Here is a 27,828-nt window from a genome sequence, read left to right on the forward strand (position 1 = left end):
GGCAGGAGCTGGAAGGCAGGGTAGATGCCATCCAGTTGCATCTCTGTCTCCCATTCCAGGTTATCCTAACACATCTCTCTTTCTACAAGATATTGAACTCTCACATTTGTCAAGACAGGAAACACTTATGACAACATGTGTAGAAGTAACTATTCAAGACCTTTGAAATGGGTCCCCTAGACTCTTTAATGAACCTTAACCTATCTCTGCTCTTCTCATATATTTTATCCTATAACTTCTAAAAAATCCCACCCATTATCTCCATCTTTTTTGAGGGGGATGGGTAGAGACAGAGTTTTGCCATGTTGCCCAGGCTGGTCTCGAACTCCTGAGCTCAAGGGATATGCCCACCTCAAGACTCCCAAAGTGCTGGAATTACAGGTATGAGTAATTGTGCCTGGCCCTCTCTCTCATTTTTGATCATTTAGTATATGAAAGGTAAAATGCCAGACACTTCTCTTGCATTTAATTGTCATAACTCTAAAGGGCAGCTATTAAAGTCCCCATTTTAAGCTGGAAAAATAGAAACTTCCAGGTGCTAAGGCACTTACCCAGGTAATGTGACCAACAATTGTGGTAGGCTAAGATTTGCTATTCCCCCTAAATAGCACCTTCACCACTCGTCTGTCCTTTGCCTTAGAAGACAGTAGATACTGCCTTTCCTTTACAAATTGCAAGGGTCCCTCTCCCCGCCTGTCCCAGTAGGTAACTTGGCCCTTGGCTCTGACAGGGGGGAAAGACCTCTCTGTGTGTCACCACACATTACAGGGGCTCCCGGGACCACAACTGTTGTACTGACACCTGCGCTGGCTTTGAGGGTGGAGTGAGACGTGTGGCTGTCGACCAGAGGTCACAACACAATGACCAGAAGGCGGCCCCACGGTGTGTCGGTATTCTATAGGACACAATCTTTCTACCCACAAAACCCCATTTTGATGCTTGGCACACGAGTGAGATAGACCCCGTTGTCCCCACTTGACGTTCTGGGGTATGAGAGGAGCCAGGAATGCTTCATCCAGCCTGGAGCAGAGCTGAGGCTGGGGCCGAGGTCTCCGGAGCGCGGCCCCAGGACACGATGGGTGCTCTCGGAGCTCAGCCTCGAACTCCCGGCCTCAAGCTTGGGGGAGGACGGGCCGTCTGACCCCACCCTCCTCTGCCCGCAGCCAGCCGCGCTCCAAGTCTGAGATGCTGTCGCGGAAGAACTTCGCCACGGGGGTGCCGGCGGTCTCCATGGATGAGCTGGCGGCCTTCGCTGATTCCTATGGCCAGCGGCCCCGCCACGGCGACGGCAACAGCCACGAGGCGCGGGGCGGAAGCCGCTTCGAGCGCTCGGAGTCGCGGGCGCACGGCGGCTTCTACCAGGACGACTCCCTGGAGGAGTACTACGGCCAGCGCAGCCGCAGCCGCGAGCCCCTGACCGACGCCGACCGCGGCTGGGCCTTCAGCCCCGCGCGCCGCAGACCGGCCGAGGACGCGCACCTGCCGCGGCTGGTGAGCCGCACGCCGGGCACCGCGCCCAAGTACGACCACTCGTACCTGGGCGGCACGCGGGAGCGCCAGCCGCGGCCCGAGGGCGCCAGCCGCGGCGGGAGCCTGGAGACGCCGTCCAAGCGGAGCGCGCAGCTCGGGCCGCGCAGCGCCTCCTACTACGCGTGGTCGCCGCCCGGCACCTACAAGGCGAGCTCGTCCCAGGACGACCAGGAGGACGCGTCCGACGACGCGCTGCCGCCCTACAGCGAGCTGGAGCTGACCCGCGGCCCTTCCTACCGTGGCCGCGACCTGCCCTACCACAGCAACTCGGAGAAGAGGAGGAAAAAGGAGCCCGCCAAGAAAACCGTGAGGCCGCGTCTGCCGCCCCTCTTCGGAGGGGGCTGAGCGGGAGCCGCCGGGGCGGGGCGGGCTGCCTTGCTGTCCCGGGCCGGGGAGGTGGCGAGGCGGGAGGCCGCGGCCTGGAGAGGCTGCCAGGGCCTGCCCGAGGGAGTTTGAATGCGGACGTTAGGCCCGGTCGCTTTTTCAACCTCGTTCTGTCCGGGGCCAGATGAAGGAAGGAAGCATGCGCCGGGAGAGGTGAAAAACAGGCAGAAAGTAGTAGGCGTGTAGGTGGTTTAACACGGAGCATTAGGTAGTTAACCAGCTCAGAAGCGCTTAGCGCCAGCGATTCCGGGAGCCATCACCACTACCGGCCTTTAGGTGGGCTTCTGAGGTCTGCGCACATCTTCAATGCAAGTTTCTGTGTGTATTCCTCCCCAGCCCTGCTTGGGGCAGGAGTTTGCATGAGATTTCCGAGAATCCACATCCCACAGAAGGTTAAGAGCCACTGCTGTTTGCAAAGGACAACTCATGTCTGTTCTCCCTTGACGTTTTATTGAGTGTAAACTGTATTGTCATATATGCGAAGGAAATCCCTTGGTCCGTGCCCAGTTCATTGTCTCTTTTGTAAGTGGCCTTATACAGACTTTATTATTTTCAAAATGCCAAGAGCTGCCTACTACATCCCTCAGCCCCCAAAATGGGAGCCCTGGACCTCAGAGAAACGTTGGGGACAATCACAAATATCCACTGTGGGTACCAAGTGCCTCTGACCCCCATGCTTTGGAGACTACTCTCTAAGCACAACTGCTTCTGCCCCTCCTCAATTACCCTGCCTCCCCACCATTCTGTTTTTTATGAATCCAAGCTGGGCATTTTCATTAGTATGAGGAGAAGGAATATGAACAGAAAAAGGTTTTGACACAATTATTAGCCCTTCTAAAGGAATTCAGAATATTTTATTTTTCTTTAAATAAAAAAAATACAATAACCAAAGTACTATGAGTAGGGAAGAAACTTTCAGGCGATTTCAGGTTTATGGTGTACCAACCACATTTGCTGTTGTGGAGCTGTAAACGTAGTTATCCTTAAGGGAGTGAGAAGTTATTTTGTGGCTAAGGAACTAAGCCTATCAGATGTATGTTGGCTTTAGCCTCTACTGCATATTAGGATCAACCATCACAGGTCTAATGACAGGTTCTGAGAGTCAGGGGTGCCTGGTACTGAATGGGTTGTGGACTCTGCCCAGTGAACCATCTGTTATTGGTTGTTTTCTTTAGCATGTGGCTTAATGTTGGGCTCTTTCTGCTCTTTCCTAGAATGACTTTCCAACCAGGATGTCCCTTGTGGTCTGATGTTGTCAGCATTTCTCTGGATGACTAGAAATCAGACATGGACTACAGGGACAAGACACAAATCCAAGAGCCAGCAGGCCCAGGACCTTCTCTGGCCATCACCTTGGAAGATTTGCTCATCTCTGCTTTGGCAAGGGATGGGAGGCAGCCTTTAAGAGAGGCTGATTTCAAACCTCTGTGCCCATCTAACTAGTTTGAGAAACTTAGAAAGAAAGCAAGAATGTGTGAGAACATTCCTACCTTCAGAGTTTCTCAACTATAGCGTTTATTCTGCCCAGCCTCCTCCCTTAGCAGAACCAGGACTCTATTTCCAATTCTGAAAGAGACTTAGCTCTGGACTGCTAATCTCCAGAAATTGTCTATGCCTACAGTATGCTTTTCTACACCTCCTGTGCTATACTTAGAAGACTTTATTACGACTAGTAGAAGGCGGCCTTCTGCTGACAAGGGAAGATAGCTTCAAGTCAAAATATACCTTTTATCCACATCACTTTGCAGTCACTAGTCAATGACTGTTGTTACACTAAAATCAAAAGGCCTTTGGTGAGCTCAGTGACAGTGACCTCTGGGACAATCACAGAAATGACTTCAATTTGTTGTTCTGAATGACAATTCTTGAGTGGCTAGGACAAAGCAAAAGCGAGTATACCTTTTTGAAAAGCTGTCTAAGTGGTATTTCCTTTTCCATTCTGAGAACGTAAACTGCTTTTTTCTTTTCTGTTGCCCATGTCAGTATCTGAGTCTTAGACATAAAGGGCTCTTCTCTCTCGAGACCCTGTCCTGGACTTTCCTCAGGTTGGTACCACACACATAGCCCTGCCTCCCTCTGCACTCTGGTTAGATTGTCATTGGGTGCCTTGGATAAATGCTTAAAATACACACATAAAGGAGAAGAGGGGAAAAAAGGAAAGCAGTAATGCGTGTATAAAAGTATGAGAAGGAATCTCAGAGGGAAATAACATCGTCTCATTATACATTGAATGTGGACCATTTCCCCCACAAACTTCACTTAGTCTTTTCTGGTTTTGTGCTTCACTTACCATTAATTGTTCCTGCCATCCCAGTTCTGCCACTCTAGGACATGGGGGTTGTGGAACATACAGCTTTTGGCCTGACTAGACTGCCACTATGGATGCTTTCAAGAAATAAGAGATACTGCTTTCTCAGGAAGGAGTACTTCCTATTTCCACCCTTGCCTAAATGATAGATTTTGCCTAAGTCCCAAAGGTAGATCTCTGGAGTTTATAGTTGTGTAGATTGCAAAAATGGCCGCAAACACTTCCCTTCTTATCAAGAGGTGCCATCTTTTCCCTCACCCCTTGAATCTGGAGTTGGCTGTGTGATTTGATTTAGCCAGTAGCCTGACAAATGACACAAGCAGAGACTTGAAAAGTTCTTGTGCATGGGGCTTGTCCTCTTTTGCTGCTCTTGGGAACCTTGCAACTACCACCAGGTGAACAAGCCTGGACTATCCTGCTGCATGACAAAAGAAAAGGGCCCAGTTACCTGTGTCTTCCTGTCTGACAGCCCATCAACTTTAAGCTGATTGCAGACATATGAGTGAGTCAAGCTAATACCAATAGAAGAACTGCCTGGCTGAATGTAGCCCAAATTTCTGATTCCTACCCGAGGCATGAGTTGATGCATTCTTTATGTTCTCTTCAAGAACAAACCTGACGCTTTCTTGTCTGAATCTTCATCCTTGAATCCCTTACTCCATCCAAACTTGTGTTTCTCATAGCCACTGCTTTTGTTGACAGATTTTCATCAAAGTTTTTCACCTGAACCTTTGTCGGGTACATGTTTGGGTCAAATCAGTGGAGGATAATGCTTGACCTTACTGTTCCTTAACCCAGCAGTGGGTTATTCCCTGTCAGTGGATCCATGGACAACCTCTGAAGAAGGTCTCTTTTTTTTTTTTTTTACCATCTTTTTTGTCTTCTCCAGAACCACTGGAGCTAGGCCCTGTTCTCAGAGTATCATTCCTCTAGTATCCATGTGTACTTCATGACATTTCCAAAAAAAAAGTCCTGTGTTTGCAATGAAATAAAGAAGTGGCTGGGTGAGGGTCGGGGCAATGAGCTGGTAGGTGTCATTGCTTGGAGAATTAACCTACCAAAGGACTTTCCTGTTGCTTTGACAAGTCTTGGAGGTATCGGGAAAACAGTTGAATTCAGTGCTGGCACTTCCAAGGGCTGGAAGACACAAGCCATAACCCCGGTGCTGAGTTTCAGACTTACTGGTGTCCCTGGTGTCTGAAAGCTTAGGTCTAGCCTGTGTGTTTGGACCCCAGTTCAGATGGAAGAGATGATAAGAAACTTCTTAGTCACCAGCTTTGGATTTCAACTTGCTCAGGCAATTTTGGAGAATATTGGGTAGCTGTGGTAGCTATTATCGCTTTATACTGAGCACTGTGTCAGGCTTTTCACCACCAAAGAGCCTCATAGCACCAGCTGCAGAGACCAAAATTAATGCTTTTTTAAAGCTACAGGCATGTATGATTTTGGTGAAGTTTGAGGGTAGCAATGGGAAAGAATTAAAGAATCATTAAAATTGGAAGCCTGCAATTCCAAAGACAACAAAACTACAGAGACTGAAAAATACAAAGAAGATAGCAGGCTACTGAAGTAATCTGAGGAGTTGGGACCAGGTTGTCCTCTGTAGAACTGCATAAATCATTCAGACTTCCAGGCCTTCAGTGGAGAGAAAAAGCAGTTGTTTCTGGGTATATGGACAGGAGTTAAGGCTGAGCTGACAAGTCAAGTCTTGCTGTCTCAGCACCCCTGACTTTCCTCTATCTGTCCTTCTGTTTGTTCTCCCTTGAATAGTGTATCCTGCGTAGGAAATGCTTATGTTTGTTAGCTTCTTTGTGTAAGACATAATCTCTGTCCACTAGGACCCTGTAATAGGGGAAATAAGACATGCTGAAGAAAGGAGATTTTATATAGAGAGTATAAAATAGTGCTATGGATAAATTATAATAAACCCAGAGATTTACTTTTTTTAAAAACGTAAATGGGAATACTTTGATATTAAAGTGTTGTGTGTGTTTGTCCATCATCTCATTTAAAAATATGCTCAGTGATCTGAAAAGCCGATATCCAAAAATCTGAATTGAAAAGAGGTGAGTTAAGATCAGGAAAGGGTGAGCAGCAGGGGTCCCAGAAGGATGATGCATAAGCTGCAGTGCTTGCCTGTGAGTCACTACTGAGTCAGGAACAAGCTGGAGGAGGAAGTGTGGATGCAGGTGGCAAGGAGATGTCCCCTGGTAGATGAGCTGTTTCTGTAGGCCATGTATCGATTCATTAGGAAGCTGGAGACAATGGCCATGTACCTGGTGGTGCATGCCAGCTATTCCATCCAAGCATGCTCACAAGGGAGCTCCTGAGGCTTCCTTGGGCCTTAGAACTTTTTTCCTCAAATGTCCTGGTGAGGTCTCTCTCACTCCCTTGGGGCTGGCAGTGGTGAGACACCCAAAAGACTGGCTGTGACCCTGATGGACTCACCAGAGTGCAGTAGCAGTGGTGGTAAAACCGTCAGGCAAAGAGAAAGGAGTGTCGGGAGCACTCCCAGGGAGCCTGTCGTAGATGTTTCCATTACAGAATAGTGATTTATTGTGACAGTCTCAACAGACAACAAGAATTACAGGTAATTTTCTCATTCCCTTGATATGTTTTTAGCAAAATTGAAATCATGAATAGAAGGAAAAGAGGGCATTGGGGAAATGGAAAAAATCATTTTATAAAGCATACAAATTATAAGAGTGGTCAATAGCACTTCCTCTTTGGTCTTACCTGAAGTTGGGTGGGCAAGAATAATAAAAATCCCCATTATACATCCTTCCAAAATCAGACTTAAATGCCGTCAGCATCTTACTAGAAGTCTGAAATTGATTGATAGGACGTAGAAATCCAAATTCACTAAAATAGGGGGCCAGCCATTTAAAGTCCTAGAAGGAAGAAGTGCCTAGTTTTTTTCTGCCAGTATCCTACCTCCTAGTCATCTGGGAAACTGATCTATGAAGCTTGAAGAAGGGGCTATGATTATCAGAGTGGCACAGGGTGATGATGAGCTGCTTTAAGCAGCAGCCTGAGTTTTAGCACTATTTGAGGGGGAGAAGGTTAATACTAATAATATTTGTGTTATTTTTATGGTGTATTACTGTTCACATGCATTATCTCATTTGATCCCAACATCAACTCCTGTGATAGAGGCAGGGCAGATGTGTGGTGTCATTATGCAGAATGTAAAACTGAGGTTGAAAAATAGTAAGTGACTTGTCCATAATCAAATGGTTTCTAAAATTATAAAGCCAGGCCTATGGGACTGGAATCTGGCTGCTTCTCTTCACAGCCAAGCATCTGGTGAGAAGAGCTGTAGACTTGATGCTTGTTCATATGTCATGGATATGGTGAAGCTATGAAGACAGATACTGTTGCTGCTTCATCCAACCAAGCACCATTCATTCCTCAAATGCTAATCTAAGAGGGATTCATGGCTTCACTCAAGGAAAGTTTCATTTTCTTTCTCTCGGTCTCTTTTTTTTTTTTTTTTTTTTTTGAGAGAGTGTCTTACTATGTGGCCCATGGTGGAGTGCAGTACAGTGGTGCTATTAGCTCACTGCAGTCTCAAACTCCTGGGATCAAGCAATCATTGCTCAACCTCCCAAGTAGCTAGGACCACAGGTGTGCCACTACGTCCAGCTTTTTTTTTTTTTTTTAGAGATAGGGTCTTGCTGTATTTCCCAGCCTCATCTCAAACTTCTGGCCTCAAGTGATCCTCCTACCTTGGCTGCCTGAAGTGCTGGGATTACAGACATGAGCCACTGAACCCAGCTGAGAGCCTCATTCTCATTAGCTATGCTGTGAGGGGTAAATATGTGCTTCAGCTTTTCTGGGGAATCCTTACAGAGAAGTTTCTGAATGAAATTACAGATTCATCTGGATTCAGAATTCTGGACAGGAGCTGCTTAACAGCAAAAATCTGGCATCTTCACTATATTTTAAGATTTTAGGTAGAACTAAGAGAGATCAGATATATAGAGAGAAGGAATGTGAGAAGCAAAAAGATATAGTAGTTTAGCTAAATGTTTTCTTAGAGTTTCTTGGTGGGGCTGGACATGAAGTAACTAGTCTGACTCATTTCTCCTGGGAAGGCTAAAAGAGACACAAATAGCTTCTCTTTTACCTTGGCTTTAAGGAAAAGCCACTTTATTAACAAAAGCATTAAACATGACTGCATAAGAAATTTTCTTATGAGAATAAAGAAAAAGGGAATAGAAGGGTGGGACAGAGGGGGGCGAGAAGTTGACTTCATGAGGGCTACCTGTCAGTTGTTTTTGTGCCTTGTTTGTGACATCAAAACTGAAATGTTTGTGTTACTGTTGTCTGTGACTTTTTCTGTGTCAGACATACAAATTGAATTTGTAATGTTTTAAACTAAATAAAGCATTCTCACCTACATTCGTTACCAAGAACTCATAATTAACACAACAATGGTTAATCATGATCTGACATTAAATGGCCTCAGCAAGAGAAAGACTCATATGATACTTGTCCTCCTCTGATTGTTCCAAGTATGGTAATAGAGGAATATATATTATGGGACTACAGAGGAGGCAGGTACTGACAGAGTAAAAGGTATGTTTTTACAGATTGTAGTAAGTTAGATAAATTCTGTTGTCACTCTGCTCTCCACAGACTGTAACATTCAGGAGGAGATGAGGGGTAGGAAAGGTGGTTGGATAAGGTGATGGTACTTAGCTCATTTCCAAGATGGACACAAGTATGTGCCTGCTAGAAATTGCACTTGGGGGCTGGGCACAGTGGCTCATGCCTGTAATCCCAGCACTTTGGGAGGCCGAGGCAGGCAGATCACCTGAGGTCAAGAGTTCTAGGCCAACCTGACCAACACAAAGAAATCCCGTCTCTACTAAAGATACAAAAATTAGCTGGGCATGGTGGCACATGCCTGTAATCCCAACTACTCAGGAGGCTGAGGCAGAAGAATCGCTTGAACCCAAGAGGCAGAGGTTAGAGTCAGCCGAGATCGCACCATTGCACTCCAGCCTGGGCAACAAGAGTGAGACTCCCATCTCAAAAAAAAGAAAGAAAGAAATTACAGTTGGAGAACGGAAAAAGGAAGTTATTTGTGAGAGGGCATTTTAAGTTCTGTAAAGATTGAGAAATTCCACAGTACCATAATTAAGAGGCAATTAAAAACCGTTGTTAGCAAAAGAAGTGATAAATACTTCAGAGAACTATTAATCCTATTTTGGATGGCTAAGCCTTCTCAAGAGAATTCCAGATGATTTTAGGGGCCTTGTAAAGCAGAAAATCTGTCCTTGCTTGAAGCATCTGGGCTCAGATTTTTTTCTTTAGTAGTTAACTTTAAAATCTGAACATGTAGTATAGACTCTAAAACAGTTGAACTCTGATTACCTCCTCTGGACGTTGTATTATTTTGTCTAAAGTTTTAATTCCATTTTGGCTTTTCAACTTTATTAAATAGTTTTGTTTTTATTTATAAAGTATTTGTTTAGAATCTCTCATGTGTTTTTTCTATACATCTTTTCTTCCTATATTTCAGAGCTTCCTTTTGAAATCTTTTCTTTATAAAGGAATTTTACTTCAGTGATGATTTATTGGTATGAAACTCATCAGCCTTTGTGGATCTGAAAGTCTTTATTTAATTTTTATTCTTGAAAGATAATTTCACTGAGTATAATTGAATGATAATTATTTTCTTTCAGGACATTGAAGTTATTTTTACACTCCCTTCTGACTTTTATTTTTGTTTTTGAAGAATCAATTACCAATTTAATTATCCTTCCTAATCTGTCTTGTCTCTCTGGCTATTTTAAAGATTTTTTTTATTTCTAGTGTTCTTTGGTTTAATTAACATGTGACCAAGTGTGGATTTCTTTTTATTTATCCAGATTAGGATTTGTGGTGTTTACTAAATCTGTGGATTGGATTTTCCATCAAATATGAAAAACTCTCGGCTATTAACACGTCAGATATTTCCTCTTCCTTTTAAACTCTCTTGAGAATTCCAATTTAGCATTAGATTTTTTTTTCGTTCTAGCCCCATATTGTTTAATCTGTATTTTGTATTTCCTCTCTCTTAGTCTTCTGTTCCCTATTTAGGTAAATTTCTTCAGGTTTATCTTCCAGCTCACTAATTTTCTTTTCAGCTAGCTCTAATCTCCTTTCTTTGAGTTTTAATTTCAATTAATATATATTTCATTTATAAGAGTTTCATTTAGTTCTTTTTTAAATCTGTACAGTCCCTGCTGATAGTGTCTTGTGGCTTACTCTTTTTTTTTCAATGCCCTCTTAATTATCTGAATATATTAAAGATACTAACCTAAAATTTTATATCCAGTAGTTCCAGTATCTATAGTCTTTGTGGATCTAATTTTAGAGTTTGTTACTTCTGCTAATTCTCAGTTTTTTGTTTCTTTATGGGTTTTATAGGTTTTTGTTGTAAGCTCGTGTTTGGTGCAATACTATATGACATTGTGCCGGTCAAGAAAGACATTTCCTGTTCCTTATGTGCCTTCCTTTTCTCCATAATAACTCCAAATATACACAGCAACCCTGGGGAGCAGGCAGGAAGAATGAGTGACTGAGTTAAAGAAGAAGGAAGTGTGCTAAATGGGAAAAAATTAAAAAGGCACACATACATGCATTTCTTTTTAATGCAAGCTCTAGACTGCAAACAAAAACTTCAGATGGGGAGGGCAAGAGGCTTTAACTTTATATATTCTTTAAAGCAGGCGTCCCCAAACTTTTTACACAGGGGGCCAGTTCACTGTCCCTCAGACCGTTGGAGGGCCGCCACATACTGTGCTCCTCTCACTGACCACCAATGAAAGAGGTGCCCCTTCGTGAAGTGCGGCAGGAGGGCGGGAAAAATGGCCTCAGGGGGCCACATGCGGCCCGTGGGCCGTAGTTTGGATATGCCTGCTTTAGAGTTTGATAATGTAAAAGAATGGCTGTCTTAATTACAGACATAGACTATTTTAGGGTTTAAAAGTGAACAGAAGTCTCTTAATTGTTAAGAGTGGCCAAAGAAATTATGGATCTAGATTTCATTCAAGAAGCAAGGAAGGCTGGGCACTATGGCTCATGCCTGTGATCCCAACAGTTAGGGAGACAGAGGTGGGAGGATAGCTTGAGCCAGGAGTTCAAGACCTGCCTGGGCAGTATAGTGAGACTCCATCCTCCACAAAAAGGTAAAAATAAAAAAAGACAAAAAATAAAAATAAAAAAAGCAAGGAAGGACTAGACTCATAGGATGGATTAAAATTAGGCAAAACAAATAACTCATTTTTCCCTGTGAGTATCTAATTCAATTTTTATATGCTTTCATTTCAAGAAATAAAAAGTAGGCTAATTTCAGGTTCTCGTCGAAAATCTTGACAGAGACATCCTACTAATACTCATCACACCACTTAGGTGAAAATTATGTTTTCTGCTGAATTGGTTGTAAGCATTTCCTAAATGCTTATCAGGTGGCCTAAGGTGACTTACCAAAAATGGCATGAGGTGTGTGGAGGTAGCTAGCAAGTTGCTCAGAGGTGAGTGAGTTAGCCTGACACGCCACCTAGTGGCAAGCATCCTCAAGAGAATGCCTCTATTGCTAACCTTCCAGTATTGGGTGGAGGTGTTCCTCACATTACTTAGGGGATGTGTTTTTGAAAAGCTATGTATGAATTACATATTTTAAAGCTATATATGAATTTATATATATGTTTGTTGAAAAACTAAGTATATTAGGAGTTCTTAAAAGTGATATTTTTTCTGTACACTTTACAAGTTTAAAACTTGCCATATTATGTTTTTGATACAGCTTCCGTGGATATAATTTGGGGAAAACCTCATGGTTTTTGCTTGGGATCAAGTGGGATTTAGGTACACACCCTTCGTGATTTAAAGCTATTTTAAAGTGTGCTTTTAACACCATTGAATTACAAATGCTTTCTGAAGTCAGGTCAGGACGACTCTGATTCTGCAGAATTATGGTGAAGCCAGTTTCTCTTTAACAAGCAAAAACGATGTCATCAGACTGTACAACCAAAGGATCTAAGTAGTCCATTCCCTAGTCTTTGGCTGTAGAAAGATGAGTCAATCTCTTGTCTCTTGTTCTCTCTCTCGCTGTCTCTAAAAGACAAGCAGAGGAGAAAATTCCAAAGTCTTATGTTAAAACATTTTACTTATTTTTTTAAACAATCTTAGCTCTCTGGAGATAGACTTCTCATATGTTCTTACAAATTTTGCATAGAAGCATAGCACCAATGGATTCTGTCTGGCTCTGTTTCTTTCCCTGAGATGTTAATGTCCAGTAGAGCAAAGCTAGATGGATATATATGTGTGTGTGTGTGTGTGTGTGTGTGTGAACAAAGGGGCTGTTCTAAAAACAATGTTAATAGAAATCGACATTATATATATATAATGTCTCTCTATACATAGACATTATAATGTCGATTGACGTTTTATATATAGACATTTTATATATATATATATATATATATATATATATATATATAATGTCGATTTCTATTAACATTGTTTTTAGAACAGCCCCTTTGTTCAACTGAATGTAGTTAAATTATAATGGACATTAATAACCAATAGTGAGACTCCGCCTTCCCAGCCTCTTTGTGTTGCTGGTATGACCTAGATGCCTAGCTTTTCTCATTTCCTCAGGTCAAGGCGATAGCCACTGATGTTTCTTTACTTTGGCAGCTGTATTAGTAAATAAATTTTTTGGTTGCAAATGACAGGAAGTTAACTCAGACTAGCTTAAGAACAAGAAAAGGAAAAATGGAGGTCATCTGTAAGAGAGATCCTGGAGTAGCTCACAGGCTGGAAGAAGAGCTGTAGGAACTGAGAACAAATCTGGGTTTCAATGTAGTAAGAGTCCCTGTCCATCATCTACACCTACTTGTATTTTTATATCGATACATTTGGATAGACTTACTCCAAAAGGTAATAATATATCCACTAGCAGTCTGAGAGTCACAACTTTCCAGCTCATTTGACCAAGCAGGCAAAAGGCCTTGCTTCTGAGAACAATCCTGGAGAAAGACTGTGGTCAACTCATATTGAGTCATGTGCCCGTATCTGAGCTATTCATGTGTCCAGAGACATGGCAAGTCTGTTTATGACCAGGAAGGTGAGACTGTGATGGACTAGATAGTGGGATAGGAAGATTTCTCCAAAAAGAGAAGAGAGATGTTATTAATAGAAGTAGGAATAGCGATGCTGGGCAGACACATATACAACACCAGCAGCTATCTGCCACTGCATCCAAAAAGATTCTTTATCTGTAGTCACAGAGCCCTGAACAACCAGCATTTCTGGCTTCCTTTTGTTGCCAATTCCCTTACACATATTATCCCTACCCAAGGCTGCAGGGAGGCTGTTTTCGCCACAGTTCAGTGACAAATCCTACCAAAGCATTCCATTTACCAGTGAATGTCCTTGGTTATACTTGGCTCATTCTGAATTTAGAAATCCATCTCTGTGTCACTGCCTTTGTTAGGACCTTTCATCTCTTCCCTGGATTCTTTCATTACCCTCATTTCTTCTCTCCTACTTCTCTTGTCTCCTAATTATTTTCCTTCTACTTTTTTTGTTAGAGGTTATAAACCGTTTGAAAAAAAATACTCGATGCTGGGCAAGGTGCTTCCCCGCTTGCTCTCTCAGCTCCTTAGAACAGGAGACATTTTGTTTCTCTGTTGCTCTGGACTGAATGTTTGTGTCTTCCCCAAATTTTTATGTCAAACCCTTAAACCCAATGTGATGGTATTTGGAGATGAGGCCTTTGAAAGATAATTAGGTCTGATGGTAGAACTTTTATCATGGAATTAGTGTCCTTATAAGAAGAGACAGGCGAGAGATTACTTCCTGTCTTTCTCTGCCGTGTGAAGATACAGCAAGGCATCTCTCTGCAAACCAGAAAAAGGACCCTCACCAGGAACTGAATGTACTGGTACATTGAGCTTGGACTTCACAGCCTCTAGAACTGTGAGAAATAAATTTCTGATGTTTAAGCCACCTAGTCTATGGTATTTTTGTCACAGCAGCCTAAAGTGACTAAGACACCTATCCACCTCTTCATTCTTTTCTGTATAAGCAGGAAAGAAGAATTACCTGGATTCCTGAGTGTCTGAAGTTCATCGTGCCACATTTCACAGTGTGAAGTAAGTGTTTACACACCCCACAGTCTCTTTTCTGGTCCTAAACCTTTCGCCTCCTGTTCTCAGGGATGGCCAGTATATTTGTGCTTCCTTCTCTCATGTGAAGGAGAACGTGTGACTTGGGCAGAGTCCTTTCTTTGCAACTCAGCTTGAGACCAAAGCTGCCTTCTCAAATATGGTCATCAGAAATCCTGCATTTTGGGAGTTGGCTGTTCTTTGGTGAGCTCCCATTTAACTCATAGCCTTTATGTATGTGCAGCATTTGTCATGGAAGAATAGGACTATGTCACCTCCAAATATATGTAATTTTTACATTAGATTATATTATTTTAAAATATATTTTCTTGAGAAAAGTTATTACTTCCAAGCAACCAGTATCTCACATTCCTCTGATTATTGATTACCCATGATACTAAACTTTCTTTCCATCTAGCATTTGATAGAGGAATTCAAACAAAATATTGAACATGTTTTAGCAAATTTAGAGCAACAGATCCTGGAGTGGGAAGACTCCATTTATTAAGGGATGTTCCCTCATAAGAAATGAACAACAGGCCCACGGCATGCTCCATGTGGAGAACCTAGGGTGTGCTCATTGTTCTGTGGCAATTCCTGAGATGTAAATAACTCCCATCACATGAAGGTGGGTTTTCACAGTGATCCAAACTCAAGTCACTCACAGCAGGCCATGGGGGATTTTCAAAAGGAAACCTCTTCTCCAGGCACTTGAGGGCTCTTGTGTACATTTTCAGTGCTTCAGAGAGAAACGTCTTCAAGAACTGGCAAACAGCTGTTCGTCACAGCAAATCTATTTCTTATTCCAAGGAAAGCATCAACACATTTTTTTTCTCTCTCAAGGAAATTCAGAACTAAATGGAATGATTTAAATTATTGACTTAAGGAGACTAGCAGCTTTGATAATGCTGCCAAATTCTCCTTACAATATCGGAAAGAAAAAAATGACCTGAAGACTTGCACTGTAAGAATTATAAGTGGCTGGGCGCGGTGGCTCAAGCCTGTAATCCCAGCACTTTGGGAGGCCGAGGCGGGTGGATCACGAGGTCAAGAGATCGAGACCATCCTGGTCAACATGGTGAAACCCCGTCTCTACTAAAAATAAAAAAAAAAAAAAAATCAGCTGGGCATGGTGGTGCGTGCCTGTAATCCCAGCTACTCAGGAGGCTGAGGCAGGAGAATTGCCTGAACCCAGGAGGCGGAGGTTGCGGTGAGCCGAGATAGTGCCATTGCACTCCAGCCTGGGTAACAAGAGCGAAACTCCGTCTCAAAAAAAAAAGAAGAATTATAAGCGGTGAAAGGAAGCTACTTAACCCTGGTTTTTGGTAGACGGCAGCCTGGCAGTGGGCAGCACCGACCTGCAGAGAGGACAGAGGCAGTCGGGCACCGGGCTGCCTGCCGTGGAGGCTCCGAACTGATGGGTGGCCGGGCACCCTGGGTCCAGGCAAAACACTAGAGCATCACACGGTTCATCTGTGAGGGTGAGCCTGAGGGTACACCTGAACTCTCACATACAGCCACGTCATATCTTGATAAGGACTTTCAGTCATGAAATTCCAGACATTCTAGTGTTTCCTAAGTAGAAAACTCAAATGACAAGTGGTTCAGATGAAATTAAGATGCCTGGCAAAACTGAAGTCTAACTTTGTCACTTTCTACTTAAAACCCTTCCAGCTCTCCATAGTCTTTTTCACATAGAGTCAAGTGCCTTACAAAGCTCTCTATGATCCCACCCCTTTCTGCCATCACAGCTTGATTGCCAGTCTCTACCTCTCCTTCTCTTCTACTTCTTTGCTATGCTGTAATATGCAGAAACATTTGTAGAGCTTGACGACATTATTCCAGAATACCTTCCTCCCCCCTCTTTGGGCACTTTCTTACATACATTTTAAGACTCAGCTTGGATGTGGCATCTTTTAGGAAATCCCAGTTCCAGCAGGCTGAGCTAAGAGCCCTTGGTTCATGCTTCCTCTGCAGTGTTTGCCCTGTCACCATGTTCAACGCACTAACACAAAATGATCTCTTTTTGTGTCTGGCTACCCACTGAAATGCAAATTCTTTGAAAGTATCCTTTTTTTGGTATCCTTCATACCACTGTGGTATGTGGCAGGCAGTAGGTCTTGTAGCGTGAGCTTAACTAAACCAAAGTGAGATCATTTTATTCTGAAAGCTCTGACCTCAGGACAGCTGCAGAGCAGTCACTCCCATGCAGGTTGAATAAGCACTAACACTTTTACATCCAGGTCACATCTCAGCCAGTACAAATGATCTCAGTCACTTTAAGGCTTTCAGCCTAGCCATACCCAGAACAAAGGTCGGAAGACTTTTCAAAGGGACTTGCCGAAAAACAAATTCCTTTCACATAAAAGCATGGAGGAGTTTGAAAACCAGGCAATGGGGGTTGTTTTCACTCATAAACCATGGGCAAAAGAGATTCTGAGATAGTATGGTCATAGATTTTGGAAGTAGAAACACCAGAGGCCCTATATCAGTTTTCAGCCTGGTCTGTTCACTCCAACTGATGATTTATTTGTAGCTATAGAGGTTCTAAATGATGCTGTGGCTGGGACATGGAGGCAACTAGTCCAAAAGCTGTTTGTGTGTATTTTTATCAGCACCTAGACTAGCAATTACTGTTCCTAAGCTGTCGAGAACCACAAACGAGCATAAGCTACATGTATAAGATAGACACATCAGGGTTGGACAACTAGGTGTGTGGCTGGAAAACCTCCTGTCAAGGTAGAGGGGAGGGTAAGGCACTGAACTACTAGAGAAAGCGACTTAACCTCTGGTAGACCCTGGTTTTGCTCCTTCTCCACCGTATCTGATCCTCAGTTTTGTTTAATCTAAAAGGTAACAAATCAGTGTGATAGGTAGGAAATTTAAATGTTATGAGCACTCCTCAAATTCTTTCTCCTTCAGTGCACACCAAATTCCGAACAGCTGGCTCAGCTTCTGCAATTCTGTGGTACAAAATGATGTAAGGGGTTCACAAGGGAAGAATCCAGTAGAGCCGGGCCAAGCTCAGTTGATTTACATGGAACCAGCTGGCCATGGCAGAGAAAAGTATGAAAGCGATCACGGCCAGGATGGGCTAGGAGAGTTTGAAGAGGAAAAAAGTAGATTTGGGGTATAACCAGCATTTACGTGAGATTTTGAGAGAGAGATAAAAAGAAGCTTTTAAGGTTTAAAATTTTTTTTCGTTATGAATACAATCCCCTTTGGGATTTTTGAGAGACTTTACTATGTGCCAATATAGGGCCATAGGTTAAACTGGTTATAACAACATTTAAAAGTGTCCCTTCTGAGTAAGACCTTTATCTTGCTACCTAGCACAAAAGGATTATTTTCTTTTGCAGTTTTTTTGAGGAGGTGTCTCCAGGCTTGGTATGAAAACCAGGGGAGGAAACTACAAGATGCCCTCCTGTGTACAATGAGGTATCATAGACATTGAGTGTTAAAAGGTAGGACAGTATTGGAATGGTGGTCAGAGAAGGCCTCTCAAAAGATCGGATATTTTCAAACTGTTACTTGAAGGATACGAAGAAACTGGGATTGTGAGGATTGTTGGGCAGAGTTGCAAGGAAAGGCTGAACAAGTGAACAGTGCTTGAGGTGGGCATGATTTCAGAATGCTTGAGGAACAGAAAGGAAGCCATTATGTTTCAAAATTAGTGAACAAGGAAGGATGTAGGAAATGATGTTGGAGAGGCTGCAGGGGCCCCCAACATCTAGATCATTTAGGCTGAGAAAGGTATGATAAAGTATGATGCCTCCCAGTCTGGCAGGCATCCTCCTCAAATCTCTTCGCTTTTTCATCCTTGGAAAAAGACTCTTATCTGGATATCTAACCAGAGGCTAAATTTCCCAGCCTTCCTTATTGTGACTTGTGGCCATGTGACTAGAGTTATTGCCAGAGGAATGTGACAGAAGAGATGTGTGCAACACCCACCTTACTTGACTAAAGGGAAATTACTTGTCTTTAACTTTCTTCCTTTGAGTGACCAACCACGTGAATAAGGACAATGTACTAGCCGTAGGCATGGTGGAGCCACAAGATGGGAGGAACCTGGCTCCCAAATGACCTCATGAAGAGCTGGCCTGGCTGGCTGGACTAAGTGAAAGAGAAATACGCTTCTCTCTTATTTAAGCCACTGTATTTTGAGGTGTTTATTATAGTGATATCGTCTTTATTATAATTAAACCAATGAGAAATGTGGACTTTTTTCTAGATTGGAAACCATTAGGAAGTTTCAGACAGATGAATGTTGTGGCCTATGTTTGAAAGAGATCATTCTGACTTCTGTGTGGAGAACAGATTATAGGAAGACAAGAGGGGAAGAAGTGAGAACTGTTGGGGGGCGGCAAATGCAGATGGTATGTGAGGAGCAATGGAATAAAATGATGGCAGTGGACAAGGGTATTCAGGATAGACTGTGAATATATTTTGGAGGTAGAGCAAATAGGCTTGTTGATTTATTCAATTTTGGAGACAGTGAAGGAAAAAGGAAAACAAATTATGATTCCTAGGTCTCTGACTTAAATAACTAACGAAACAGCAGTGGAATTTTTTGAGGTGGATAAAACGGAAGTGCACAGTAGGATAGGTAGCTTTGGCCGCAAAACAAAACCCAGAATACTTGGCATAAACTGGCAAAAACAATGAGAACACGTATTAGCCCACAAAATGTAGAACAGGCTACGATGATTGGTTGTTCCAAAAGTTTAATATGTTACCAACATCTTCTTCTTAGCTCTACTCTTTGCCATCCAAGTTTAAGCTTTATCCTAAAGCTGGTTCCTCCTGTGGTTGGTGACTGAGACAATGTGTTTTCCTCACTCACCTCCAACAAGGAAGAGAGAAACCATTTCTCTAACCATATAATACAAGTCTTTCTAGCATGAACTTTCTGACTTCGCTCTGCCATGTTCTAATTGGCTTAGATGAATAAGGAGGAGGCTTGGACTTACTGCGCTCTGAGTCATGGCTGATGCATGGAGGGCACTATGTGACAAAATATGCCCACTATGTGGGCAAAATCAGGTTCTGTTGGGAAGGGCAGGAGGAAGGATTGATTCAGAGCTGTTTTGTACTTCAGCTCTTTGTTTCTTCTTCCTAATCTGTGAAGTGGGGAGAGAGATACATACAGTCTTGGCAGACAGAGGAGGTCCAGGATCTCACAGAAAAAGAGATTTTTGTATCTGTCAAAAGAAAGAAACTAAAAAACTGGGCAACTACAGCAGAAGTTTCTCTGGAACCAAGGGGGAAGGCCACTCCTAATATCAAAGGGACCCATACGGCAAAATGGCTGCATAGATGAGGTAATGTGAATGTCAGAGGCTGTATTTTGTTAACACAGATATCTGTCTGCTACCAGTGAGTCCAAGCAGCCCTGTGGGGGAACTAGGGAAGAAGGCAGCAAAATAAAACCCTGCTGGCCCTGGTTTTTGTGTTTTAGAAATCCAGTCTTTTGGCCTGTGAGAGAATGATCACAGAGGATTCTAAAACTGTCTCCCTTTTACAAGTCACGTCTATGACATTTGAGAAATCAGGCCTTGAATATAAAAAACAAATTGGGACAGTGCCATCAAGGGCAAAAGGAGCCTTGGCTCAGGTTGAGGGAAGGAAGAGGAGAGGACCAGGAAGAATGATGTCTTGGTGTCAAAGCCTCACCTGCTCTCCAGGCAGACAGATTCTCTGGTTGGGGGGCTTTCTTGATTGTCATTCTATGAATAAGAAACTTGTTCAAAAGCTGTTCACAGTTGGCCATGGAGAGGAACTGTAGGAGAAGTTTAGTCAACCTTTGTAATAACCCTGAGGCACCCAATGATTGTAAGGTGGATGTGGGTCCAGCCCTCTGTTCCTCCCCAAGAGGAAGGGAGCAGAGTTTATTCCCAATCATCCGCGTGGCTGCCAGGAACCTGAGAAACTCAGGAAATGTGGAGCATTTGGGGCACTGCTCAATTAGTTTGCATTAGATGTACCGACTGTGAGCCCCTTGTAGCCCCAGACTGTACTTCCAGGCCGCCAACTCTGATTGCTAAAAATGGAAGGTGGCCATAGGGAGCAGGTAAAACTGTAAAGCTACTGGTGCTTTGTGTCTGCTTTTGAGTGTGCTTCACCAGTCATCTTGTATTCTTCAGGAAGAGCTTGGTCTAGGGATTTTAAACATCAGAGTAAGTAGTTAGAAAGGTAGAATAAAGAAGGTGGGAAGATTGAAAGCAAGCGATTTTTACATTTAACCTTAGAAATAAAATGGAGTTTTAACATAAGCATAACAGTAACTTAGAACTACACATACCAGCCCACAAAACAAAAGGTCTGCCCTTTCATCTACTTTTCCTACTTCTGTTAGTAACCTCATCAACTGCAGTTTTATTGGGGTGTCATTTAATAGGCATGATTGATTGAATCACTATCCATGTGACTAAAATCAGTCTCTAAGTCCCCACTCCTCCCCTCCCTGAGGTTGGGAGGTCTAGTTGGTTTCACTTGGCTCAAAGCTCCAACTTTTTAATCACATAGTTCATCTTTCTGGCATGGCCAGCCTCCATCCTGAAATTGTCTAGTGGCATACCATGAATCACCTCATTAGCATAAATTAGGGGTGGTCCAAGAAGCCCAGCATAAATAACAAAGACACTCCTATCACTCAGGAAACCCCAAAGTTTAGAGGTTACCTCCCAGGAACCAGAGATAAAGACCAGCCAAATTCTTTAATATACAGCACACACCCACAGCCAATCCATTACCAAGCCATGCGAACTTCCTCTGCTAACTATCTTTTAAATACAGCTGCTCTATTCCATCCCTAGTGCCGCTGTGTAGGTCTGTATTACCTCTAATGTGGACTATAGCAATAGCCTCTTAACTGCTCACCTTACTTCTAGTTGTACTTTCCCACCGAGTCATCCTTTACTCTGCTATCAGAGTTGTTATTCTAAAACCTCAACATGATCATATTCTTGTCCTGCACAAAAACTCTCAATGGTTCCCAATTGCCTATATCGGCAATGTCCAATAGAAACATTATGTAAGCTGCATATGTAATTTCAAAGTTTCTGGGAGCCTAATTTTTTTAAAGTAAAAAAAGTAGACAAAGTTAATTTTAGTAATTTATTTAATCCAAAATTTCTAAAATATTATTTCAACGTGAGATATATAGATGTGTGTGTGTGTGTGTGTGTGTGTGTGTACATCTGTTTCCATTTTTAACTTTACATGAATAGAATTAAAAATTAAAATTCTTCTGCTCAGTTGTACTAGCCACAGTTTACCTACTCGAGAGCCACTGGCTGTCTTGCTCAATAGCACAAGCCTACGGTACAAAGAAAACTTCCAGCCTGTGGCATCCAAATCCTTCACATGCTGACTCCTGTCCACCTTTATTCCATCTCCTACCACCCCATCCTTCCTGCCAACAGCAGCAACACAGCACTTTCTTCTCTGGCCACGCCAAACCACCTGCTCTTCCTCCAAAGAGACCATTCTATTTCCTACTTCTTCACCTTTGTCCATGCTGACTTGTTTGCCTTAAACGTTCTTTCAGTAAAAGAGCCAGAAAAAAAAGTCAAATATATTGTTGAGCATTGATGGAGTTCGGGACATGCTACTTTAAAACATGGCACCTTGGCATTTCAGAAAACAGCAGAAGCAGAAGCTACCCTCACCTCCCATCACTCTTCTGCCTTGAAGTAGGACATAAGACCCTCATTCGAGAGGTGCCCTTCCTTATCTCTGAAGATAAAGGCACATCCTTATCTCTGAAGACATGGGAACATCGAGAAGAATCTCAACAAACAGGGCTTGCTAAGTTCTCCGAAGCTTATTGGCATTAGATTATACTCTCTTGTCCTCCAATTGTATATCTCTCTGACTGTCCATGACTCATCAAACCTAAACATGATAATATACAAGTCTACCTGTTTCTTTGGGTCTTCATTTCCAAAGCCTCCTATATCCACAAATATATTAAATAAATGTGTATACTTTTATCTTGTAAACCTGTTATTCATTATAGGGGACCTAAGATGGAAAAAAAATATATTTTTTCATCCCCTACAGCGTTAAGCCCTGATTTTGCTTCCTCAGTGAAGACATCTCAGGCGCTCCAGACTGAGGTTCCTCTAAGCCTCTGCATTTCCGTGGTGCTTTAATACCTCTTTTGGAGTAAACTACATTTTCTGCATCAAAGACTGTAACGCATGATTTGACACCTCAACTGACAAATAGGCAGACTATTGAAAATAAAGGAAAAATGGGTTTTGCAATTATAGTACTTACCACATTGTACTGAAATTGTGTTTGTACATGCCTGAGTGGCGAGCTCCTCAAGGACACAGTTGCTTGCCTTTATATCCCCTGTTCTAGTTCAATGCTGGTGGCTATTAGCTCCTTCCTCACTTATTAGATTAAACGGGACCAATTTCTCCCCCTTCCTACAATGGAATACTGTTCAATACTAAAAGCAAATTAGTTACCAAGTCATGAAAACATATGGAAGAAATTTAAATGAATATTACTAAGTGAAAGAAGCCAATCCGAAAGGGCTGTGTACTGTAGGATTTCAACTAGATGACGTCCTGGAAAAGGCAAAACTGTAGAGACAGAAACAAGATCAGTGGTTCCCAGGGGTTAGTGGGGAGGAAGGGCTGATAGGTGGAACACAGAGGATGTTTAGGGCAGTGAAAGTATTCTGTGTTGTACTTTAATGGTGAATACATGTCATTATACGTTTGTCAAAACTCATAGAATGTACATCAAGAAGAAAGCCTAATGTAAACTATGGACTTTGGGTGATAGTGATACATCAGCATAGGTTCACTGTAATGATGAACCACTCTGATAGGGGTTGTTGATAGTGAGGGAGCTTATGTGCATGTGGGGGGAAGGGGATATGTGTAAAATCTATATTTTCTGCTCAATTTTGCTGTGAACCCAAAACTGTTCTAAAAAATAAGTTGTATTTTAAAAAATCGACACCATCAAATGAGGAAAACATATGTTTATGAGCTTCTGTAGTGCTTGAGGAAAAAGTAGTCTTCTACACCCTCCATGGCTTAGAAGCCTCCCTGAATCCCGAGCTGGGTGAGGTAGATACTCCCTGCACCTGCCACCTCCCAATTCACACGTTTGTGCATTCATCTTCTCTGCTGGACCGTGAGCCCCGTGAGGGCAAAGACTGTGTTTGGTTTCAGTGCTGCACCTTCATTGACTGGTGCAAGACCTGGCACCTATTAACACACATGTGCTCAATCAGCAAATCAGGGTGTGGGCAGCTAGGTAGCTGTCCTAAAGCATGCTTGACTCCAGCCATACCTCTGGATACCTCGTAGTACAGTTCTGCAGGAAATCAGTGGTGCCCAGTGTTGCACGTGGCATTTTCTCCAGAGAAGACGGGGCAATTTCTTCCTGTGGTATGTTGAGCTCTGCTTGAGAGCCCATCTGAAAAAAAAAAAAAAAAAAAAAAAGCAGTTTCTGTTTCTGTAAACAGCATAAAAATAGAGAAAGCAAAAACACTATAATGAAGTTCTTGATGGAAAGAAATCTCTCTAGATGAGGAAAGTAACACGTCGGAGATGGAAACCGATGGAGATTTGGGCAGATCTTGTTTCAGGCCCAATTCCTTCCTTTACCTACTGTGTGAAGGTGCACAAGTCACCAATCTCTGCAAGCCTGTTCTTGATGAACAGAATGAGAAAGCACCCGGGTTGGATGATCTCAATGGTCTCTTTTACTTTTGTGATTTAACAAAAGCTCCGCAGCAAATGAAGTACTTTTAGCCTTCATTGTCTAGGTGAAGCAGTTCAGCAGCTGTCTCTGCTATGCTTTCATTTAGTACCTTGTTTAAAATAATTACTGTTTGCAATAATTTATATTTCATTTTGGTGCTGGGATTCTCAGTTTGGTCCTCTGTAGATCTACTGTGTGCTGTGCTCTGCAGACTGCCTCTTTGGGGCTCCCTGGCCATTGGAAAGTACTGGAAGGAGATCAGAGGCAGTGGGGAGAGAGGCCAGGGTATTCCTCCTCCATTCCTTCCCTGCTGTACTAATTGCCTAATTGTCACAAACTGGGTAGCTTAAAGTAACTGAAACGTATTCTCTCACATGGTTTTGGAGACCAGGGATCCAAAATCAAAGTGCCAACAGGGCTGGCTCCTCTTGGAGGCGGAGACAATCCATTCCATGCCTCTCCCCTAGCTTCTCAAGGCTGCTGGCAATCCTTGGTATTACTTGGTTTGTAGACATATCACACCAATCTCTACCTTTACGTTCACATGGCTTTTTACCTTATATCTTTCTGTGTCTCAAATCTCCTTTCTCTTATAAGGACACCAGTAGTTGGTGTCCACCCTAAATGCAGGATGACCCGTTAACTCCATCCTAAATCCAGGATGATCTCATCTTGAGATCCTTAAATACATTTGCAAAGACTCCATCTCCAAATAAGGTCAGATTTACAGGTACCAAGGGTAAGAACTTGGACATATCTTTTGGGGGCCACAATTTAACCCACTACACTTGTGTTGATGTCATATCTCTGATAAAAGCAGAGACATCTAAAAGACTGATATCTCTTCCATAATTCAATTCTCATGAGTAACACTCCTCTCCTTGTCCCTTTTGCCCTAGGAGTAGTAATAATTTTCCTTTATTGGCTAGACTCTGAGTGTCACAGAGACGCCGTCATAAGAGATTAAATTGTTACGTATGGTTTAGACAAAAATAGGCAGGGTTTGGTGGCTCATGCCTGTAATCTCAGTAATTTGGGAGGCCGAGGAGGGTGGATTACCTGTCAGGAGTTCAAGACCAGCCTGACCAACATGGTGAAACCCTGTCTTTGCTAAAAATACAAAGATTAGCCAGGTGTGGTGGTACATGCCTGTAATCCCAGCTACTCAGGAGGCTGAGGCAAGAGAATCACTTGAACCTGGGAGGCGGAGGTTGCAGTGAACCGAGACTGTACCATTGCACTCCAGTCTAGGTGACAGAGTAAAATTCCGTCTCAATAATAATAATAATAGCATAAGAATAAATTTGTATTCCTGGAAAATAACTGACAAGAAGTGAAAGAGACTGGATATAGAGTTCATAAAGATGCAAGCTAGGCAGGAAGATTGAGTGAATTTTATATTTTTCTTTGAAGAAGAAACATATTTGAATCACATTTTCTGAGTTTTTCCTCAGAGTTCGCTTGTTAGAATTTAGTGGGAAAATAAGAAGTAAGTCATTATGAGGTAAAGACTCTGAATTAATGTCATCTCAAAAAAAAATCTAGAATCATATAAATTCTAGAATCATCTATAATTTTTTTAAAAAGTTTTGCTTTTGTACTTTAATGTTGATATGCTAAATTGGAATCCATAGATAGGTTCTACATAGCTTTACACCAACTCATGAGTATTTGGAGTAGGACAGTGTTGGTTTGGTTTCCCCAAAAGGCATACCCTGAAATAAGAATTTGAGGAAGGTAGTTTACTGGAGAGGACTAGTCCTGGGAAAGTGAGACAGGGAAAGGAAGGACATCAATAAAGAACGCATTGTTAAGGCCGTTATCATTGCCTACAATTGGAGCTCAGTCCTGATGGGTGAATGTGGGAGGCTATGTAGGAATCCCTCCTTCACCCAAATTGAGAAGTGAGGAAATCTGGACTAGTTACTCCTCAACTCCCTGCCCATCTTTGGTTGAGAAATGCTTCTGAGGGCATGACTTTTCAGAATCTCTGGCTTATCCTTTTTGCTGGGCTAAGGAAAAGTCCTCAGGCAGAACTTCTGGATATTCATGGTAAACAGCATTGGCTTGTAGAGGTGAATGTGAGGGGGGTATAAGTGGGACATGGGCAGCATCTGCTCAAGAAATTAATGTCATTAAAGAAAAAGACAAAATCAAAAACATGCACATCCTGGCAATGTGGCAACCTTTATTATATATCCCCAAATCTTCCTTCTCTGTCCTTGCTGTTGCTATGTTGTGGGCAGAGTGTAATTCCCCACCTGCATGACTCACATTGTCCAGTGGAAGGTTAAGAGACATGATAATAGCAGAGATTTTAAACACCTGCATTCAGGAGGTTTCTTGTGACCTCCTGTGTTTCAGTCATCTATGCCTTTACTTAGAATTCCACTTTAGGGAGTCAGACCTATGAAAATACACATATAAACAAATAAATTATGTAAAATTATGGTCATTGTAGAATTGATTATAAAGGCAAAAAGATGGAAATAAAATAATAAGAATGAGTAAATAAATTACAGCATAGTTTTGCTGTAGAATTTTATGCAGTATGTCCTTAAATGGAAAGATGTGAATGATATAAAAATTCAGAAAAGCAAGTTTCAGAACTATATATAATCCCCATTTTTTAACAACAGAGATTATAATTATGCATATTCAAAGATACATATTTGCATCTTTCTTATATACATATAGAAAAAACTGAATGTAAAATGTATCTCTGGGCATTGCTGTTGAGAAAAGTAAAGGCAACCCCTGATAATAGTTTTTTTTAATGTCATACATGAAACATGTATCAGACAAAAAAATTTTTTTTATTTCAATAGGTTTTGGGGAACAGGTAGTGTTTGGTTACATGAATAAGTTATTCAGTGGTGATTTCTGAGATTTTGCTGCACCCATCACCCGAGTAGTGTATGCTGTACCCAATGTATAGTCTTTTATCCCTCACCTACCTCCCCGCCTTCCCTCCACCGGTCCCCAAAGTCCATCGTATCATTCTTATGCCTTTGCATCCTCACAGTTTTGCTCCTTATAAGATGAAAAACTTAATGAGCAAACGATACAAAATGAAAGTACAAGGTTTTTTCCTTGTCTTCATACCAGTCTCCACACCACAGATAACTAATTCTGTAATTTATTCTAAAAATTATTTTATTGCATATGTTCACACCATATATGCATCTGTCTGTTCTTACAAAAATGTTATTTGTACTGAACTTGTTCTTTTGACTCTTGAGGTCACAGAAGTACCTCAGTCTTTTCACAGAGACATCCTTATTCTATCCTACAAGTTTACTGTTATTTAGTTAACTTGCCCCCTACTTATGAATATTGGGTGTTTCCAGTCTTTTGCTGTTGCAAAACAATGTAGCAATAAATATTCTTGTACATATATTTTGCTAAACATTTGCAACTATATCTATTGCATAAATTTCTGGCAGAGGGATTACCAGTGAAAGGAGATGTGCATTTTAAATTCTGAAAGATATTGTCAAATTATCCCCCAAAAAGAACACACCAATGCATATTTCTACCAATGACTTAGGAGAGTGTTCATTTTTGCTTTAGACTTGTAGCACTAGGTGTCAATAAACATCTACAGTTGCCCATCAGAGAAGTTAAAAAAATCTTTATTCATTTTTGTTTTGATTATTTGTATTTATTTTAATTCTGAGAGAATTAAAATATCATTTTCATTCTTAA

At 42.1% G+C, this 27,828-nt stretch overlaps 1 protein-coding gene across 9 annotated transcripts in view; it reads left to right on the forward strand.

Moving 5' to 3' along the window:
• Window positions 1–27,828, forward strand: part of ILDR2 (immunoglobulin like domain containing receptor 2) — an 80,605-nt gene extending 52,777 nt beyond the window's left edge. For 8 of the 9 annotated variants that reach the window (XM_074390029.1, XM_074390030.1, XM_074390031.1 and 5 more), the window contains 2 exons: window positions 1,164–1,836; window positions 3,129–27,828. In XM_074390029.1, the coding sequence (XP_074246130.1) occupies window positions 1,164–1,836; window positions 3,129–3,164 (709 nt within the window). In that variant the 3' untranslated portion in view covers window positions 3,165–27,828. The remainder of the gene's footprint in view (window positions 1–1,163; window positions 1,837–3,128) is intronic. The other variant, XR_012515072.1, reaches the window with a different exon arrangement.

This window comes from Saimiri boliviensis, chromosome 19, assembly GCF_048565385.1.
Source record: "Saimiri boliviensis isolate mSaiBol1 chromosome 19, mSaiBol1.pri, whole genome shotgun sequence".
Classification (NCBI taxonomy): Eukaryota; Metazoa; Chordata; class Mammalia; order Primates; family Cebidae; genus Saimiri; species Saimiri boliviensis.